This window comes from Microcaecilia unicolor, unplaced genomic scaffold (genome assembly GCF_901765095.1).
Source record: "Microcaecilia unicolor unplaced genomic scaffold, aMicUni1.1, whole genome shotgun sequence".
Lineage (NCBI taxonomy): Eukaryota > Metazoa > Chordata > Amphibia > Gymnophiona > Siphonopidae > Microcaecilia > Microcaecilia unicolor.
The window spans coordinates 216,327-232,660 of record NW_021963808.1 but is presented as its reverse complement, the minus strand read 5'-3'; the positions used below and the strand labels follow the sequence as shown (position 1 = coordinate 232,660).

The 16,334-nt window shown below is 45.3% G+C and overlaps 2 protein-coding genes across 6 annotated transcripts in view; one reads left to right on the top strand and one right to left on the bottom strand.

The window, feature by feature from the left end:
* The window catches only part of LOC115459655 (E3 ubiquitin-protein ligase TRIM39-like), a 446,759-nt gene that overhangs the window by 337,375 nt on the left and 93,050 nt on the right, over nt 1-16,334 (top strand). The window lies entirely within an intron of this gene.
* The window catches only part of LOC115459654 (E3 ubiquitin-protein ligase TRIM39-like), a 33,669-nt gene that overhangs the window by 15,656 nt on the left and 1,679 nt on the right, over nt 1-16,334 (bottom strand). The window contains exons 2-4 of the mRNA XM_030189456.1: nt 15,742-15,837; nt 5,362-5,592; nt 4,387-4,409 (exon numbers count right to left, since the gene is read on the bottom strand). Coding sequence (XP_030045316.1) covers nt 4,387-4,409; nt 5,362-5,592; nt 15,742-15,837 — 350 coding nt within the window. The remainder of the gene's footprint in view (nt 1-4,386; nt 4,410-5,361; nt 5,593-15,741; nt 15,838-16,334) is intronic.

Below are 16,334 nucleotides of genomic sequence, written 5' to 3'. Positions count from 1 at the left end.
AAGCAGATCCCTGGAGTAGCCTAGTGGTCAGAGATATGGACCAGGCCCATATCTCACTCTATCTGTTACACTTGTGGTGGAAAGTGTCAGCCCTCCAAAACTTACCAAGAACTCGCCCACATATGCCCTAATGGCTTGATTTTGTACATTTTTCACTTAGATGTTTTAGGTTTATAGAATCTAGATCTAAATGTCATCTGCCAGTTGGATTCGGTCTCCCATTCGTCTAAGGCCCTCTTGCAATTTTTCAAAATCCTCTTGTGTTTTAAGAACTTTGAATAACTTTATGTCCTCAGCAAATTTAATCACCTCACTCATTATTCCAATTTCTAATTAATTTGTGACTAAGTTAAAAAGTAGAAGTCCCAGCACAGACCCTGAGGAAACCCCATTAATTACCCTTCTCCATCGAGAATATTGACCATTTAATCCTACTCTGTTTTCTATCTTTTAACAAGTGTAGATTAGGAATTGGTTATTGGACAGAAAACAGAGGGTAGGGATAAATGGTCATTTCTCTCAATGGAAGAGGGTGAACAGTGGAGTGCCGCAGGGATCTGTACTGGGACCGGTACTATTTAACATATTTATAAATGATATGGAAATCGGAATGACAAGTGAGGTGATTAAATTAGTAAATGATACAAAACTATTCAAGGTTGTTGAAACACGTGTGGACTGTGAAATATTTTAGGAAGATCTGAGGAAATTGGAAGACTGGGCGTCCAAATGGCAGATGAAAGCTAATGTGGACGAATGCTAAGTGATGCACATTGAAAAGAATAATCCGAATCATAGTTACTTGATGCTAAGGTCCATCTTGGGGGTCAGCGCTCAAGAAAAAGATCTGGGTCATTGTAGATAAGTAACCTGTTCTTGGATAGAAGAAGCAGGGAACCAGCGGAGACGACATGCGTGTGGCTGCTCTCTGCATCCCTCCAGCAGCGTGCACCCGGGGCAGACTGCCCCGCCCTCGGTACGCCACTGGCTCTCAGGTACACATCTCACCATTGGTCCCTTACCTTGTCTGCTGAGCCCTCCAAAACCCACTACCCCCAACTGTACTCCACTACCACAGCTTTTACGGGTGAAGGGGGCACCTATATGTGGGTACAGTGGGATTCTGGTGAGTTTTGGAGGGCTTACAGTTTCATCCTGAAGTGTAACAGGTAGGGGGAGGTAGGAGCCTTCGTCCACCTGTCGGCAGTGCACTGCACCCACCACTAGACTACTCCAGGGACCTGCATGTTGTTCTAATGGACCTGAGTATAACATCTGAGGCTGGCATAGAGACTGCCAAGTAATGTTTTTTTATCACATTTTGGGGGGTGGGAGGGGGTTAGTGACCACTAGGGGAATAAGGAGAAAGGGGCCATCTGAGTATTTAGGGCACTTTTTTGTGCTTTATTCGTTATGAAAACAGGTCTAGCTCAAAGCTTCTAAGTTTTAGACCTGGGTGTTTTTGTTTTGTTCCATTATGGCTGAAAAACGTCTTATGTCTTAAGAACGCACAAGTCCCAGCCTGAACACGCCCCTTGAGATTTGGACGCACTTCTGACGGACTTTATGCCACTTTTTAGATGTTTTTCTGTTTTGAAAATGAGCCAATAGCGGAATTAGAAAAGGTTCAAAGAAGAACAACCAAAATGATAAAGGGGATGGAACTCCTCTCGTATGAGGAAAGGCTAAAGAGGTTAGGGCTCTTCAGCTTGGAAATGAGACGGATAAGGGGAGATATGATTGAGGTCTATAAAATCCTGAGTGCTTTAGAATGAGTAGAAGTAAATTGATATTTTACTCGTTCCAAAAGTACAAAGACTAAGGGACAGTCGAGGAAGTTACATGGAAATACTTTTAAAACAAATAGGAGGAAATATTATTTTACTCAACAAATAGTTATGCTCTGGAACTCTTTGCTAGAGGATGTGGTAACAGTGGTCAGCGTATCTAGGTTTGGACAAATTCGTGGAGGAAAAGCCCATAGTCTGCTATTGTGGCAGACATGGGAAGCAACTGCTTGCCCTGGGATTTGTAGCATGGAGTGTTGCCACGATTTGGGTTTCTACCAGGTACTTGTGACCTGGATTGGCCACTGTTGGAAGCAGGATACTGGGCTAGATGGACCATTGGTCTGACCCACTATGGTAACTCTTATGTTCTTATAATCCACAATACGACACTGTATCCCATCCTTTGACTTTTTAGTTTCCTCAGGAGAAATTCATGGGGAACTTTATCAAATGTCTTCTGAAAATCCAGATAAACAGTATCAACTGGCTCACTATTATCCACATGTTTATTCACCCTTCAAAGAAATATATAGAATTACTTTAGAGCCAGTGGTGGGAGGCAGGGCTGGTGGTTGGAAGGCGGGGATAGTGCTGGGCAGACTTATACGGTCTCTGACCGAGCTGGTGGTTGGGAGGAGGGGCTGGTGGTTGGGAGGCGGGACTGGTGGTTGGAAGGCAGGGATAGTGCTGGGCAGACTTATACGGTCTCTGACCGAGCCGGTGGTTGGGAGGAGGGGCTGGTGGTTGGGAGGCGGGGATAGTGCTGGGCAGACTTATACGGTCTGTGCCCTGAAAATGACAGATACAAATCAAGGTAGGGTATACACAAAAAGTAGCACTTGAGTTTATCTTGTTGGGCAGACTGGATGGACCGTGCAGGTCTTTTTCTGCCGTCATCTACTATGTTACTATCCACCTTATAATTGAAAGAGAAAAACGCCTAGATTTCGACCCAAATCGGGAGATAGACGTTTATCTTACAAAAACGAATAAATCGGTATAATGGAAAGCTGATTTTGGACGTTTTCAACTGCACTCCATCGCGGAAGAGTACAAAGTTGACGGGGGCGTGTCGGAGGCGTGGCGAAGGTGGAACTGGGGCGTGGTTATCGGCCGAGGAGAGATGGGCGCCTTTCGCCGATAATGGAAAAAAAGTATGCGTTTGTAGCTAGAATTTAGGGCACTTTTCCTGGACCCTGTTTTTTCTCGAATAAGGCCCCAAAAAGTGCCCTAAATGACCAGATTACCACCAGAGGGAATTGGGGATGACCTCCCCTGACTCCCCCAGTGGTCACTAACCCCCTCCCACCACAAAAAATGATGTTTCACAACTTTTTATTTTCACCCTCAAATGTCATACCCACCTCCCTGGCAGCAGTATGCAGGTCCCTGGAGCAGTTGTTAGGGGGTGCAGTGGACTTCAGGCAGGTGGACCCAGGCCCATCCCCCCCTACCTGTTACAATTGTGCTGCTTAATGCTTAGTCGTCCACCCCCCCCCCCCAAACCCACTGTACCCACATGTAGGTGCCCCCCTTCACCCTTTAGGGCTATAGTAATGGTGTAGACTTGTGGGCAGTGGGTTTTGAGGGGGATTTGGGGGGCTCAACACACAAGGGAAGGGTGCTATGCACCTGGGAGCTCTTTTACCTTTTTTTTGTTTTTGTAAAAGTGCCCCCTAGGGTGCCCGGTTGGTGTCCTGGCATGTGAGGGGGACCAGTGCACTACGAATCCTGGCCCCTCCCACGAACAAATGCCTTGGATTTATTCGTTTTTGAGCTGGGCGCTTTCATTTTCCATTATCACTGAAAAACAAAAACGCCCAGCTCACAAATTGTCGAATAAAACATGGACGTCTATTTTTTTCGAAAATACGTTTCGGTCCGCCCCTTCACGGACCCGTTCTCGGAGATAAACGCCCATGGAGATAGACGTTTTCGTTCAATTATGCCCCTCCACGTTACTTTGTTATGGACAGCGTCACAGCAGAGACCACCACCAGCAACTCCTTTTGCACTAGGGTTGGGGCAGTACCACTGGCAGGGTAGAGGTGGAAAGGAGATTCACAGGGTAAAGTTTTGTGGGGAATGAAGAGAGGATTCATGGAGGGCCAAATAGGAGAGGACAGGGAGGTTGGTGGGAGAGGAAATAGGAGAATCAGAGGGAAGGGAAGGTAGATCTGTAATTCTCCTCCCCATCCTCCATCTCTTCCCCTCCATTTCTCAGTGCTTCCTCTAAACTTTAGTTCGCCCTCTCCTCACTTAATCCCAACTACTTTCTCAATTCAACGTCTACTACTAATCATTTCTATAGCACTACTAGACGTACGCAGCACTGTACACATTATATACAGGTACTTTCTCTGTCCCTAGGGGGCTCACAATCAGAGTTTTTTTGTACCTGGGGCAATGGAGGGTTAAGTGATTTGTCCAAGGTCACAAGCAGCTGCAGTTGGACTTGAACCCAGGTTGCCAGGATCAAAGCCCACTACACTAACCATTAGGCTACTCCTCTCCCTTTCACCAATCAATTAATTCCCTTCTTTCTCACTCAAAATCCATCCAGCCGCATAGAAAATGACAGAAAACTAACTTGTACCTGCTCAGAGCATCCTTCACATCCTAAAGGGAAATGAAACAGAGAATATTTCTAGTTAGATTTCACAGTTTATGAGAATGCATTATACATTAGGATACTCTACTCACAGTTCTGCTCAATCACATAACAGCTACAAAATTTTGATGCCATTTCTATGATCAGCATCCAAAAATCGATAAGAAACACCCAATCTCATGTTGTCCAGTGTATCAGCCTGTTTCAAACCTACCATTGTGATTGATACTTGGGCAACTTTCAAGTATTTATATAAAACACACGTCCTTTCATGATAATCAATCAGACTTTTGGATGGGGCACAGTACTGAAACCTCCTTAGTGGCTCTGATCCGTGATCTCCATGTAGAGACTCTCAAGGGCCTGGTTTGGGCAGAGGTGGAGTTGTGAAGTCTGGGTGAAAAGGTATCAAAAGTGGGGTAAGTGACTTATTTCTACCAGAGGGATATCAACTGTAGAATCCTTCAAAATTTCAGCCTCAGGAATGGACTAACTACATCTTTAAAAAATGAGAAATGTTTATCCACAGTTTTTAGGCTGTAGAACATGAAAAACATTAACGTTGTGAAAAAGTTGCATAGTCCCTCTCTATTGACCCTACAGTACACAAAACTTTCAAAAATGAAAGTTGCCCAATTTACCCTTCCAAACTTTTATAGCCTTTATCTCTGTTATTTGTAACCCACGTTTGGTACCTTTTCACTCAATGACTCAAATATAGATCATTAAAAACATATGACTTGTGTGTACATGGTACATACAGCAATTTACACCTTCTTCAGAGCAGGAGGATTTGGCCATTTAAGACCCATGAAATTATTTTAAAAGCTCTGATTTGGTAAGTGCAGCTGCTGGCTGAAAAATCAGCCTTTATGTAAGATATTTTGATCTGCTACTTGAATTCCCTGATTCCTCCTGGAAGATCTGTAACCTCCTTAGAAATATATTTGCTTATCTCACCTTCAGTAACTCAGTGGCCGGCTGCTGAATCTTCTCCTCTATCTCAGAGATCAGCTGCATGAGGGAAGAACTTTGTTCTTCTAGCTGGGTCTCATGTTCCCTGATTCTCTGAAAAATCTTCTTCTCTTCCTCCTCCAGTCTCGAGAGAAGGATCTGCTTCTCCTTATTCAGAAACTGTTGTAACTCCTCAAACTCAGACTCCACTTTCTGTCGTTTGATCTGTGTCTCACTCTGGATTAAACAAGGAGAGAGAATTCTCAGTAACACTAGAGTGATTTTGTTGCAGTGGCTCCATTACCCTCCTCTCAGTGGTGGCTCTGGTACAGCACTTCCTCCTCTCACAACCCACTCTTTTCCCAGCCTTCCTCTCTCACCATACTCAGAAGCATATCCCCCTTTCACAATCTCCTCCATCCGCTGCCCAGCAATTCCCTCTGCCTCTCTCCTCATGTGCACTGTACCCATCCTGGTACCACTGTTGTCCCCATATTGTTTCTAAGTGATCAGAAGATGGGTCTCCCTTCTTTCCTATTCTTACCCCTTACTACAAACATCCTCCATTTCTCTCTTCCCCAGCATCTACCCCCTGCATCTCCCCATTCTCTCCCTTCCTCTGTGTTCATTAGCATCTCATTCTTCTTGTTCTCCTTCTAGTATCTAGCCCCAGCTTCCTTCTCGTTCCTCCCCCACAATCTTGCCACATGCTTGTTCACCCCTTCAAAGAAATGCAGCAGATTGGTGAGGCAAGATTTCCCTTCACTAAATCCATGTTGACTTTGTCTCATTAATCCATGCTTTTGAATAAGCTCTGTAATTTTGTTCTTAATAATAGTCTCTACCATTTTGCCCGACACCGACGTCAGACTCACAGGTTTATAATTTCCCTGATCTCCTTTGGAACCTTTTTTTAAATTAGGCATTACACTGGCCACCCTCCAATCTTCCGGTACCACGCTCGATTTTAAGGATAAACTACATATTACTAACAATAGGAGTAGAGGAGTGGCCTAGTGGTTAGGGTGGTGGACTCTGGTCCTGGGGAACTGAGGAACTGAGTTTGATTCCCACTTCAGGCACAGGCAGCAAATTGTGACTCTGGGCAAGTCACTTAACCCTCCATTGCCCCATGTAAGCCGCATTGAGCCTGCCATGAGTGGGGAGGCGCGGGGTACAAATGTAACAAAAATAAAATAGATACTATTGGAGATTCTACATGGAATGTTGCTACTATTGGAGATTCTACATGGAATGTTGCTATTCCACTAGCAACATTCCATGTAGAAGGCTGCGCAGGCTTCTGTTTCTGTGAGTCTGACGTCCTGCACATACGTGCAGGACGTCAGACTCACAGAAGCAGAAGCCTGCGCGGCCACATTGGTGATCTGCAAGGGCCGACTTCTACATGGAATGTTGCTAGTGGAATAGCAACATTCCATGTAGAATCTCCAATAGTAGCAACAGTGGAGGAGTGGCCTAGTGGTTAGGGTGGTGGACTTTGGTCCTAGGGAACTGAGTTTGATTCCCACTTCAGGCACAGGCAGCTCCTTGTGACTCTGGGCAAGTCACTTAACCCTCCATTGCCCCATGAAAGCCGCATTGAGCCTGTCATGAGTGGGAAAGCGCGAGGTATAAAAAACAAACAAACAATAGTGCATCCAACCCGGCAGAGCGAGGATCCCTCCATCTGCTGAAGAAGCACGGGACTTTGGCATTGGAACTGGTCGTGCGCAACACCCCCCCCCCCCCCCCCCCCCACCCCCCCCCCCCCGGAGCGCAGTCTTACCAAGGGGGGCGGGCGGGAGGACCACTCCGCCCCGAGTGCAAACGCTGGGAGCTGCTTTGGCTCCGTTGGTTCCCCTGCTCTCTCTGTCCCGGAACAGGAAGTAACCTGTTCCGGGGCAGAGAGAGCAGTGAACAAGCAGAGACGGTCTGCCCCCAGCGGCGTGCACCCGGGGCGGACCGCCCCCCCTTCCTATGCCACTGCTCTGAGATGAATACCATCCGGTCCAAAAGATTTGCTACTCTGCAGTTTGTAAAACTACTCCATTACATCCTCCAGGTTTACAGAGAATTCATTAAGTTTCTCCGACTCGTCAGCTTCGAGTATCATTTCCGGCACCGGTATCCCACCCATATCTTCCTCAGTGAAGAACGAAGCAAAGAATCCATTTAATCTCTCTGCTAAGGCTTTGTCTTCCCTGATCACCCCTTTTACTCCTCAGTCATCTAGCGGTCCAACCGATTCTTTTGCTGGCTTCCTGCTTTTAATATACTTAAAAAAAAATGTACTATGTGTTTTTGCCTCCAACGCAATCGAATTCCCTCTTAGCCTTCCTTATCAGCGCTTTGCATTTGACATTCCTTATGCTGTTTCTTATTATTTTCATTCGGTTCCTTCTTCCATTTTCTGAAGGATTTTCTTTTAGCTCTAATAGCTTCCTTCACCTCACTTTTTAACCACGCCGGCTGTCGTTTGGTCTTAAGTACATAAGCATTGCCATGCTGGGACAGACCAAGGGTCCATCGAGCCCAGCACCCTGTCACTGACAGTGGCCAAAAGAACAAGCAGTTTGTCCCGCCCATCCTAGAAATAGTGTATTATTCCCTCGTCCATTCAATAACATTCTATGGCCTTTTCCTCCAGGAAGCCGTCTAACCTTTTTTTGAAGTCCGCTAAGTTAACCACCTTAACCACTTTTTCCGGCAGCGAATTCCAGAGTTTAACTACACGTTGAGTGAAGAAAACTTTCCTCCGATTCGTTTTAAATTTACCACACTGCAGCTTCATCGCATGCCCCCTTGTCCTAGTATTTTTGGAAAGCATAAACAGACACTACACATCAACCCGTTCCATTCCACTCATTATCTTATAGACCTTTATCATATCTCCCCTCAGCCGCCTTTTCTCCAAGCTGAAGAGCCCCAGCCTCTTCAGCCTTTCCTCATAGGGAAGTCGTCCCATCCCCTGTATCATCTTTGTCGCCCTTCTCTGCACCTTTTCCAATTCCACTAGATCTTTTTTGAGGTGCGGCAACCAGAATTGAACATAATACTCAAGGTGCGGTTATATCCTTATTTTTGTTTTCAATCCCTTTTCTAGCCGCACCAGCACATTGAGCAGAAGTTTTCAATGTATCATCAACGACGACACTGAGATCCCTTTCTTGGTCCATGACTCCTAACATGGAACCTTGCATGACGTAGCTATAATTCGGATTCCTCTTTCCCACATGCATCACTTTGCACTTGTTCACATTAAACATCATCTGCCATTTAAATGCCCAATGTCCCAGTCTTGTAAGGTCCTCTTGTAGTTTTCACAATCTTCCCGCGATTTGACTACTTTGAATAACTTTGTGTCATCGGCAAATTTGATTACCTCACTAGTTACCCCCATCTCTAGGTCATTTATGAATATGTTAAAAAGCAGAGGTCCCAGCACAGATCCCTAAGGGACCCCACTAACTACCCTTCTCCATTGCGAATATTGACCTTTTAATCCTACTCTGTTTCCTATCTTTCAACCAGTTTGTAATCCACAGTAAGACATTACCTCCGATCCCATGTCCCTCTAATTTCCTCTGCAGTCGTTCATGAGGGACTTTTTCAAACGCCTTCTGAAAATCTAGATACACAATATCAACCGGCTCACCCTTGTCCTCCTTTTTTAATACGCGGAATATATTGGGCCTGGGCTTTCAGGATGGTGTTTTTGAACAGCATCTACACCTGATGTAAATTTTTGACCCTCGCAGCCGCTCCTCTAAGTTTTTTTTTCACCTTTCTTCTCATTTTATCATAATCTCCTTTTTTTAAAGTTAAACGCTAACGTATTTGATTTCCTATGTATACTTACTCGACAGAAACGGCACTCGCTAAAGTCTGTAATGACCTGTTCCTCGCCAAATCCAAAGGTCACTACTCCATCCTCATCCTCCTCGACCTATCCGCCGCTTTTGACACTGTCAATCATGATTTACTTCTTGCCACACTGTCCTTATTTGGGTTCCAGGGCTCTGTCCTCTCCTGGTTCTCCTCTTATCTCTCCCACCGTACCTTCAGAGTACATTCTCATGGATCTTCCTCCACCCCCATCCCGCTCTCTGTTGGAGTTCCTCAGGGATCTGTCCTTGGACCCCTTCTTTTTTCAATCTACACCTCTTCCCTGGGCTCGCTGATCTCATCTCACGGTTTCCAATATCATCTTTATGCTGACGACACCCAGCTTTATCTCTCCACACCAGACATCACTGCAGAAACCCAGGCCAAAGTATCAGCCTGCCTATCTGACATTGCTGCCTGGATGTCCAACCGCCACCTGAAATTGAACATGGTCAAGACCGAGCTTATCGTCTTTCCACTAAAACCTACTTCTCCTCTTCCTCCACTCTCTATCTCAGTCGATAACACCCTCATCCTCCCCGTCTCATCTGTCCGCAACCTCGGAGTCATCTTCGACTCCTCCCTCTCCTTCTCTGCGCATGTCCAGCAGATAGCCAAGACCTGTCGCTTCTTTCTCTTTAACATCAGCAAAATTCGCCCTTTCCTCTCTGAGTACACCACCCAAACTCTGGTCCACTCTCTCATTACCTCTTGCCTTGACTACTGCAACCTACTCCTCGCTGGCCTCCCACTTAGCCATCTATCCCCCCTTCAATCCGTTCAGAACTCTGCTGCACGTCTTATCTTCCGCCTGGACTGATATGCTCATATCACCCCTCTCCTCAAGTCACTTCACTGGCTTCCGATCAGGTACCGCATACAGTTCAAGCTTCTCCTTCTAACCTACAAATGCACTCAGTCTGCAGCCCCTCATTACCTATCTACCCTCATCTCCCCTTACCTTCCCACCCGATACCTCCGCTCACAGGACAAATCCCTCCTCTCAGTACCCTTCTCCACCACCGCCAACTCCAGGCTCCGCCCTTTCTGCCTCGCCTCACCCTATGCTTGGAATAAACTTCCTGAGCCCTTACGCCAAGCCCCCTCCCTGACCATCTTCAAATCCTTGCTCAAAGCCCACCTCTTCAATGTCGCCTTCGGCACCTAACCTTTATACCTATTCAGGAAATCTAGACTGCCCATATTTAATTGCCCCTATTTGACTGACTGTACATTTGTCCTTTAGATTGTAAGCTCCTTGAGCAGGGACTGTCCTTCTATGTTAAACTGTACAGCGAAGCATAACCCTAGTAGCGCTATAGAAATGTTAAATAGTAGTAGTAGTAGTATGATCACTGTTATCAAGCGGCCCAAGCACCATTACCTCCCGCACCAGAGCATGCACTCCACTAAGGACTAGGTCTAGAATTTTCCTTCTCTCGTTGGCTCCTGTACCAGCTGCTCCATAAAGCTGTCCTTGATTTTACCTCCCTAGCGTGTCCCGATGTTACATTTACCCAGTCAATATCGGGGTAATTGAAATCACCCATTATTATTGTGTTGCCCAGTTTGTTAGCGTCCCTAATTTCCTTTAACATTTGTACATCTGTCTGTTCAACCTGGCCAGGCTGATGGTAGTACACTCCTATCACTATCCTTTTCCCCTTTACACATAGAATTTCAATAATAGTAACATACATAGTAGATGACGGCAGAAAAAGACCTGCACGGTCCATCCAGTCTGCCCAAGAAGATAAATTCATATGTGCTACTTTTTTATTTGTACTGTCCTCTTCAGGGCACAGACCGTATAAGTCTGCCCAGCACTATCCTCGCCTCCCAACTACCAGTCCCGCCTCCCACCACCAGCTCTGGCACAGACCGTATAAGTCTGCCCAGCACTATCCCTGCCTCCCACCACCGGCTCTGGCACAGACACCATATAAGTCTGCCCAGCAGTATCCCCGCCGCCCAACCACCAGCCCCGGCACAGACCGTATAAGTCTGCCAGCACTAGTCCCGCCTCCCAATCACCAACCCCGGCACAGACCGTATAAATCTGCCCAGCACCAGCCCCGCCTCCCAACCACCAGCTCTCCCACCCATTCTAGGCTAAGCTTCTAAGGATCTCTTCCTTCTGCACAGGATTCCTTTATGTTTATCCCACGCATGTTTGAATTCCGTTACCGTTTTCATCTCCACCACCTCTCGCGGGAGGGCATTCCAAGCATCCACCACCCTCTCTCTGAAAAAATACTTCCTGACATCTTTCCTGAGTCTGCCTCCCTTCAATCTCATTTCATGTCCTCTCGTTCTACCGCCTTCCCATCTCCGGAAAAGATTTGTTTGCGGATTAATACCTTTCAAATATTTGAACGTCTGTATCATATCACCCCTGTTCCTCCTTTCCTCCAGGGTATACATGTTCAGGTCAGCAAGTCTCTCCTCATACGTCTTGGAATGCAAATCCCATACCATTCTCGTAGCTTTTCTCTGCACTGCTTCCATTTTTTTTTAACATCCTTCGCAAGGTACGGCCTCCAAAACTGAACACAATACTCCAGGTGGGGCCTCACCAACGACTTGTACAGGGGCATCAACACTTCCTTTCTTCTGCTGATCACACCTCTCTCTATACAGCCTAGCAACCTTCTCGCTACAGCCACCGCCTTGTCACACTGTTTCGTCGCCTTCAGATCCTCAGATACTATCACCCCAAGATCCCTCTCCCCTCCTCAGTACCTATCAGACTCTCACCGCCTAACACATAAGTCTCTCGTGGGTTTCTACTCCCTAAATGCATCACTTTGCATTTCTTCGCATTGAATTTTAATTGCCAAACCTTAGACCATTCTTCTAGCTTCCTCAGATCCTTTTTCATGCTTTCCACTCCATCCCGGGTGTCCACTGTGTTACAAATCTTAGTATCATCCGCAAATAGGCAAACTTTACCTTCTAACCCTTCGGCAATGTCACTCAAATATATTGTACAGAATCGGCCCCAGCACCGAACCCCGAGGCACTCCACTACTCACCTTTCCCTCCTCTGAGCGAACTCCATTTACCACCACCCTCTGGCGTCTGTCCGTCAATCAGTTCCTAATCCAGTTCACCACTTCGGGAACTATCTCCAGCCCATCGAGTTTATTTAAGAGCCTCCTGTGGCGGAACCGTGTCAAAAGCTTTGCTAAAATCTAAGTAGATTACGTCTATAACACGTCGATGATTCAATTCTCCAGTTACCCAATCAAAGAATTCAATGAGATTCGTTTGGCACGATTTCCCTCTCGTAAAACCATGTCTCGGATCTTGCAACTTATTGGCTTCCAGGAAATTCACTATCCTTTCCTTCAGCATCGCTTCCATTACTTTTCCAATAACCAAAGTGAGGCTTACCGGCCTGTAGTTTCCAGCTTCTTCCCTATCACCACTTTTGAGAAGAGGGACCACCTCCGCCATTCTCCAATCCCTCGGAACCTCTCCCGTCTCCAAGGATTTGGGATTCTATCATGTGTTTTGTTTCCTGCACAATTTTCAATCTATTTGATTCAAGGCTCTCGTTAACATACAATGCTACTCCTCCACCAATTTGATCCACCCTATCTCTACGATATAATTTGTAACCCGGTATGACAGTGTCCCACTGGTTAGTCTCCTTTCACCAGGTCTAATTTTTCATTTAGTACTTGACAGTATTAATTTGCAATCTTTTGTCTGATTTTTATTTAAGGACACCTGATCTACTATGGTCTCTTTGGCAACCTCACTATCAGGATACCCTATCTTCCCTGTTTTGGTGATATTTTTGAAAGGTACCTTATCCCAAACCATGCGCTTTTGAGCAACTGTCGGCCTTCCCCTCGTTTCTAGTTTGCTGCTCTATCTCCTTTTTAAATGCCAGCAGCCTGGTCCCACCCTGGTTAAATTAGATGAAAATGAGCTTCCACATCACAGGAGTTATTTCAGATTGAAATCTGTATCCTGGAACTCAGCTAAAAGGCATCAGGACAGACCCATCCCTGAATGAGCAGAAATGTACATGTAACAGTCAGTGAGTGTCACCAGATCAGTCCTTACTATAATGTCACAGTTCACCGAGCGGATTACCTCAGCTATGATGTGATGAAAGCACTTTGGGGCAATTCTATGAACTGGTACCAAGAGAGAGGTACAACTATGGGGTGCACTTAATGTCATTTATTTAATGATTTCAGGACAAGCCTATGTCACACTCTAGTGTTTGTGTATTTTTCTCATTGATCTCTTTTTATCTTTCAGTGTCTTCCAGGAAAATCCTTCTTGCATGGGCCAGTGTTGAAAGATACCCATCCTCCTCCTCCTCAGGTAAGTATGAAAGGGACGTCTTCTGTTGTTTTCCCCCTACTAGACTATCTACAACAAATACAAGAATCCTATCTTTCCATTATTTATATGTTCTATTGTGCATCTTTTTTCTTCAATAATCTGTTATCTAACTCCTTTTATTTAAAAATATAATATTCCCTAACTTTCCCACTGAAGAAATGATTCTTAATATTTTCAAGTTATTACTCAACCTTTTTAATCTCTCTCTTCAGTCTCACTATCTCTTTTTTTTAATTCTAGTCTCAAAAGGTGTGATGAGTAAATTGTTCAGGATTTAAGATCCTCAGTATTGACTATATAATTCCTTCTTGTCCTAACTTATGTTTTCTCTGCTATCTCAGCTGGTAAATTACTGACTAACAGGCATTTTCCTGCTTTTCCTGCCTTCACAGAGATCTGAATGTTTTTCCAGAGAATAGCTGACAGGTCTCAGCTGCCCCCACTCATTGAAATGTTTGAATTCTGGTCACCATTTTTGTCTCCAATCAATTATACCCTCTCAAAATGTAATAGCTCCAAGATAAAAAGGAAGTAATAAGCCTCAGAATACTTGCCATATACTAAAAAAGGAATTTTTATCTATATCATGTGTGTCTGTGTGTCAACACTTATCTTAGCGGTTCAGATGTATCAAACGAACTTCCGACAGTAACCAGTGTTTTGACAGACTCCATCAGGGAAGAGTCTTGAAACAGACACTGAAAAATACTTCATTATGACTCAGTGTTGAAAGACTATTTACATTTTGAGTGGGTATAATTGACTTGATATTGTTGAGACCCTAACTCACCAAACGAACCTTTTCCGGAGATGGGAAGGCAGTAGAACGAGAGGGCATGAAATGAGATTGAAGGGGGGGCAGACTCAAGAAGAATGTCAGGAAGTATTTTTTCACGGAGAGGGTGGTGGATGCTTGGAATGCCCTCCCGCGGGAGGTGGTGGAGATGAAAACGGTAACGGAATTCAAACATGTGTGGGATAAACATAAAGGAATCCTGTGCAGAAGAAAGGGATCCTCAGGAGCTTAGCCTAGAATGGGTGGCAGAGCTGGTGGTTGGGAGGCGGGGCTAGTGTGGGCAGACATATACGGTCTGTGCCAGAGCCGGTGGTGGGTGGCAGGGATAGTGCTGGGCAGACTTATACGGTCTGTGCCAGAGCTGGTGGTGGGTGGCAGGGATAGTGCTAGGCAGACTTATACAGTCTGTGCCAGAGCCGGTGGTGGGTGGCAGGGATAGTGCTGGGCAGACTTATACGGTCTGTGCCAGAGCTGGTGGTTGGGAGGCGGGGTTGGTGGTTGGGAGGCGGGGATAGTGCTGGACACACTTATACGGTCTGTGCCAGAGCTGGTGGTTGGGAGGCGGGGTTGGTGGTTGGGAGGCGGGGATAGGGCTGGCCAGACTTATACGGTCTGTGCACTGAAGAGGACAGTACAAATAAAAAAAGTAGCACATATGAATTTATCTTCTTGGGCAGACTGGATGGACCGTGCAGGTCTTTTTCTGCCGTCATCTACTATGTTACTATGTTACTATGTTTATCAGCATTTTCATTCTGTCTCCGCCACCCTCACCGTGAAAAAGTACTTCCTGATGTTACTCCTAAGTCGAACACCCTGTAACCTCAGTTCATTTACTCTAGTTCTGATGAACTGAATAAGTTTACCTTTGAGGAAAAGAGGGATAGAGGAGATATAATACAGACATTTAAATACTTGAAAGGTATTAATATGCAAACAAATCTTTTCCAGAGATGGTAGACCTAGACGACATGAATTGAGGTTACAAGGTGATTGACTTAGGAGTAACGTTAAGAAGTACTTTTTCACAAAGAGGGTGGTGGAGACAAACACTGCTGGACTGCCTCAAGCCTGAGCCCAGTTCTCCTTTCCCATTTTGCAACCCACAAAACACTACCTCTCTGCAAGAAATACAATGTCACAATTTTCCTTTGTTCCACATACGGATTCAGAATCTGCCTGTTCTCAGCCAATAAGGAACCAATAGTTTCCATACTATAAGTAACGAAGCAGACTGAAGTCTATTATTCTCTTATTCAGGTGATTTATGGGATTGAAGTAGTGAAAGGAACAAAAACCCTACAGAAACTGGCTCAGAAGGAGACACAGATACCCACCTTCAGCTCTTCAGCTTTCTTCTCTTCAGTAGATGTAAACTTCAGAAGATCTTCCAGATTCTTTCTCAGAGGCTTCAGGTGCATTTTAAGTTTTTCCTGTGAACATTAAACATCATTGATTAGCATGTGATTATTTTTATAGCCACAATTTCAGACTTGACTGTAAATGTGAGATGTCCCTTTCAATTTAGATCGTTTCTTTGAAATAACAGAATTTTGATGGGTCAATATTCAAAGTGATATAACCAGGATAGGCTCCTGCCTGGTTAAATCGTGCTGAACTGGCCATAAGCCAATATTAAACAGCACTTAACCCAACAGTGCCACTGAATATTGGCAAAAGTTCTGTCCAGACAGTGGAGGGAGGGGTGATTCGGGGGCAGAGTCAGGGTGGAACTGAGAGATATGTGGGTACCAGTGATATTCAGTTCCAGTACCCCATATCTAACCAGGTAAACTGAACCATGAACAAGGTGTCCTAACCAGGGATTTAGACTATCTCAAGGGTGGATAGGTGAGAGCATAATTAGGCAGGACTAGGTGGGAAACGAGATTAAGAAATGGGTGTGAGTAAAATTCAAATAGAGTTCTTT